This window comes from Cibotium barometz, chromosome 56 (assembly GCF_041138505.1).
Source record: "Cibotium barometz isolate CiBa-2024 chromosome 56, ASM4113850v1, whole genome shotgun sequence".
Lineage (NCBI taxonomy): Eukaryota > Viridiplantae > Streptophyta > Polypodiopsida > Cyatheales > Cibotiaceae > Cibotium > Cibotium barometz.
Genome location: NC_141101.1, coordinates 40672043 through 40673791, shown reverse-complemented (window position 1 = coordinate 40673791; position 1749 = coordinate 40672043). Strand labels below are relative to the sequence as shown.

General features: G+C 45.6%; 1 protein-coding gene across 1 annotated transcript; it reads left to right on the top strand.

Annotated features, from left to right (window-relative positions):
• The first annotated feature begins 203 nt into the window (after positions 1–203).
• Positions 204–827, top strand: LOC147607218 (uncharacterized). The gene has a single exon (XM_086791088.1). The coding sequence runs from the start codon at positions 376–378 to the stop codon at positions 649–651; it is 276 nt and encodes a 91-aa protein (XP_086647214.1). The 5' UTR covers positions 204–375; the 3' UTR covers positions 652–827.
• The last annotated feature ends 922 nt before the right edge of the window (positions 828–1749 follow it).

Here is a 1749-nt window from a genome sequence, read left to right as displayed (position 1 = left end):
TTAAGTGAAAAAACCACCTACTTCAAGCATCACCTTTATTTTGATTGCTTGGAAAAAACGCGCATAAAAATGATGACAGTGGATCGTGAGCTGGGCGGGTGACGTGGATGACACCGTGTGTGACGTACGATCCAGTGGTGCCGTCCTGCCACGTGGGCGGCAAGAAACCTACTCCTATAAATAAAGTCCCGCGCATGCGATCATTAGTTCGCTGGTTCTCTGTAAGCATCTAGTTTTTAGGGTTTCTAATTATTCCACGTTAGGGTTTCAGCCTCTTCTCTGTTCCACAGTGTTCCCATCCCAATCCCAATCCCAATCCCCATCTCGATCTCGATCTCCATCTCCATCTCCATCTCCATCTCCATCTCCATCTCCATGGCCACGCCCTTCGAGAACAAAGACGGCCTTACCTGGGCCGACCAGTGGGACTACAAATCCGCGGCAGCCACGGACGGCCAGCAGCAGAAGCAGGAGCAACAGGAGAAGCAGAGCAAATTGGCGGACTACAACAAGAAGATCAAGTCGGCCGCCAGCACTGGCGTGGACAAGGCCAAGGTGGCCGCCTCTGCAGGCGCCAAGAAGGTCAAGTCCGGCACCGCCTCTGGCATCCAATGGATCAAAGACCAATACCAAAAGAAGACGCAAAAGTGAGATCTCCCCTCTCCTGCAGGGCTCCTGATGTACAGAGTTCCTTCATCCATATTGTTTCTTGTGCATTCAGTTGTAACTCCTTTGATTCTTGAAGGGGCAGCATACATATTTTGTATTCATTTATCTCGCATTTGATACGATTTTGATTAAGTTTGATTACCCCATGATTTGATCCATCGCATACCCTTTGCTTGATGCTGTGAGGCATGGGTTGATCCATCTCCTATTTGTTTGATGTTGTAAGGCATGTATTGATCCATCACCTACTATGATGTATGTCCCCCCTTTTCTTGACGTCGTAAGGCATGGGTCGATCCATTGCTTTCTTAGGCGGGCACTTAAATATAAGAGGTTAAGAGTGCTGATTGAGTATTTTAAAATATGGCCTTGAGCTTCATTATTTATTCGCATCTGTGGAGAGCCCAGAGCACTTCGCAGAAAAATAAAACAAGCTCCGAAACGAAGCCGTCTTTTCTTATAGGTGAAACAGAATGGGTAAGGCCAGGTTCAGGAAAAGTCTAATTACACTTATGGTTCTTTGGAGGATTTGTTAAGTGTAGTAACAGCTTACCGAGGCGGATTTGCAAGGGTTTGATTTGGATTTAGAAGCTGTTTTGTGGTCCTGCACTCCCATTGCATGAAGCTAAGGAAAGAACCAGTCCATTTGTGGCACTCTGAATTATTGAATCTTTAAAACGACAAAAGTAAGGGCAGCCCTCCAACAAGATGGAAGAAGGATCCGTGGATAGGCAAGAATTGCTGGCAGGTTGTCAGGAACATTAATAGGCAACTATAACAGCCAGCTATTTTAAATGTCTTGTGACGGTTCACATGTGTGCGCAGCCCGGTATGGGATCATTGGCATGTTATTTACAATGGCAGGCAGCTGTTTTGTAGAGTGCAGCCCATTATGGGTTCACTGGCTTTGTAGTATGTCATGCACTGTACTCCAACAAAAAGTTATGTTCTTGCGCTTCGACTGTTAGTAGAAGTTGTAATTATTTCTAAGGTTGAGAGAATGATTGGTGGGTAGCTGATTGCCATACAAGTCTACGAGATAAAATTCAACATAAACCCACTTCACGTTTCGAACGTTTG

What these genes read in the sequence shown, in the direction of transcription:
- LOC147607218 (XM_086791088.1), top strand. Translation starts at nt 376, where the DNA reads ATGGCCACGCCCTTCGAGAACAAAGACGGCCTTACCTGGGCCGACCAG.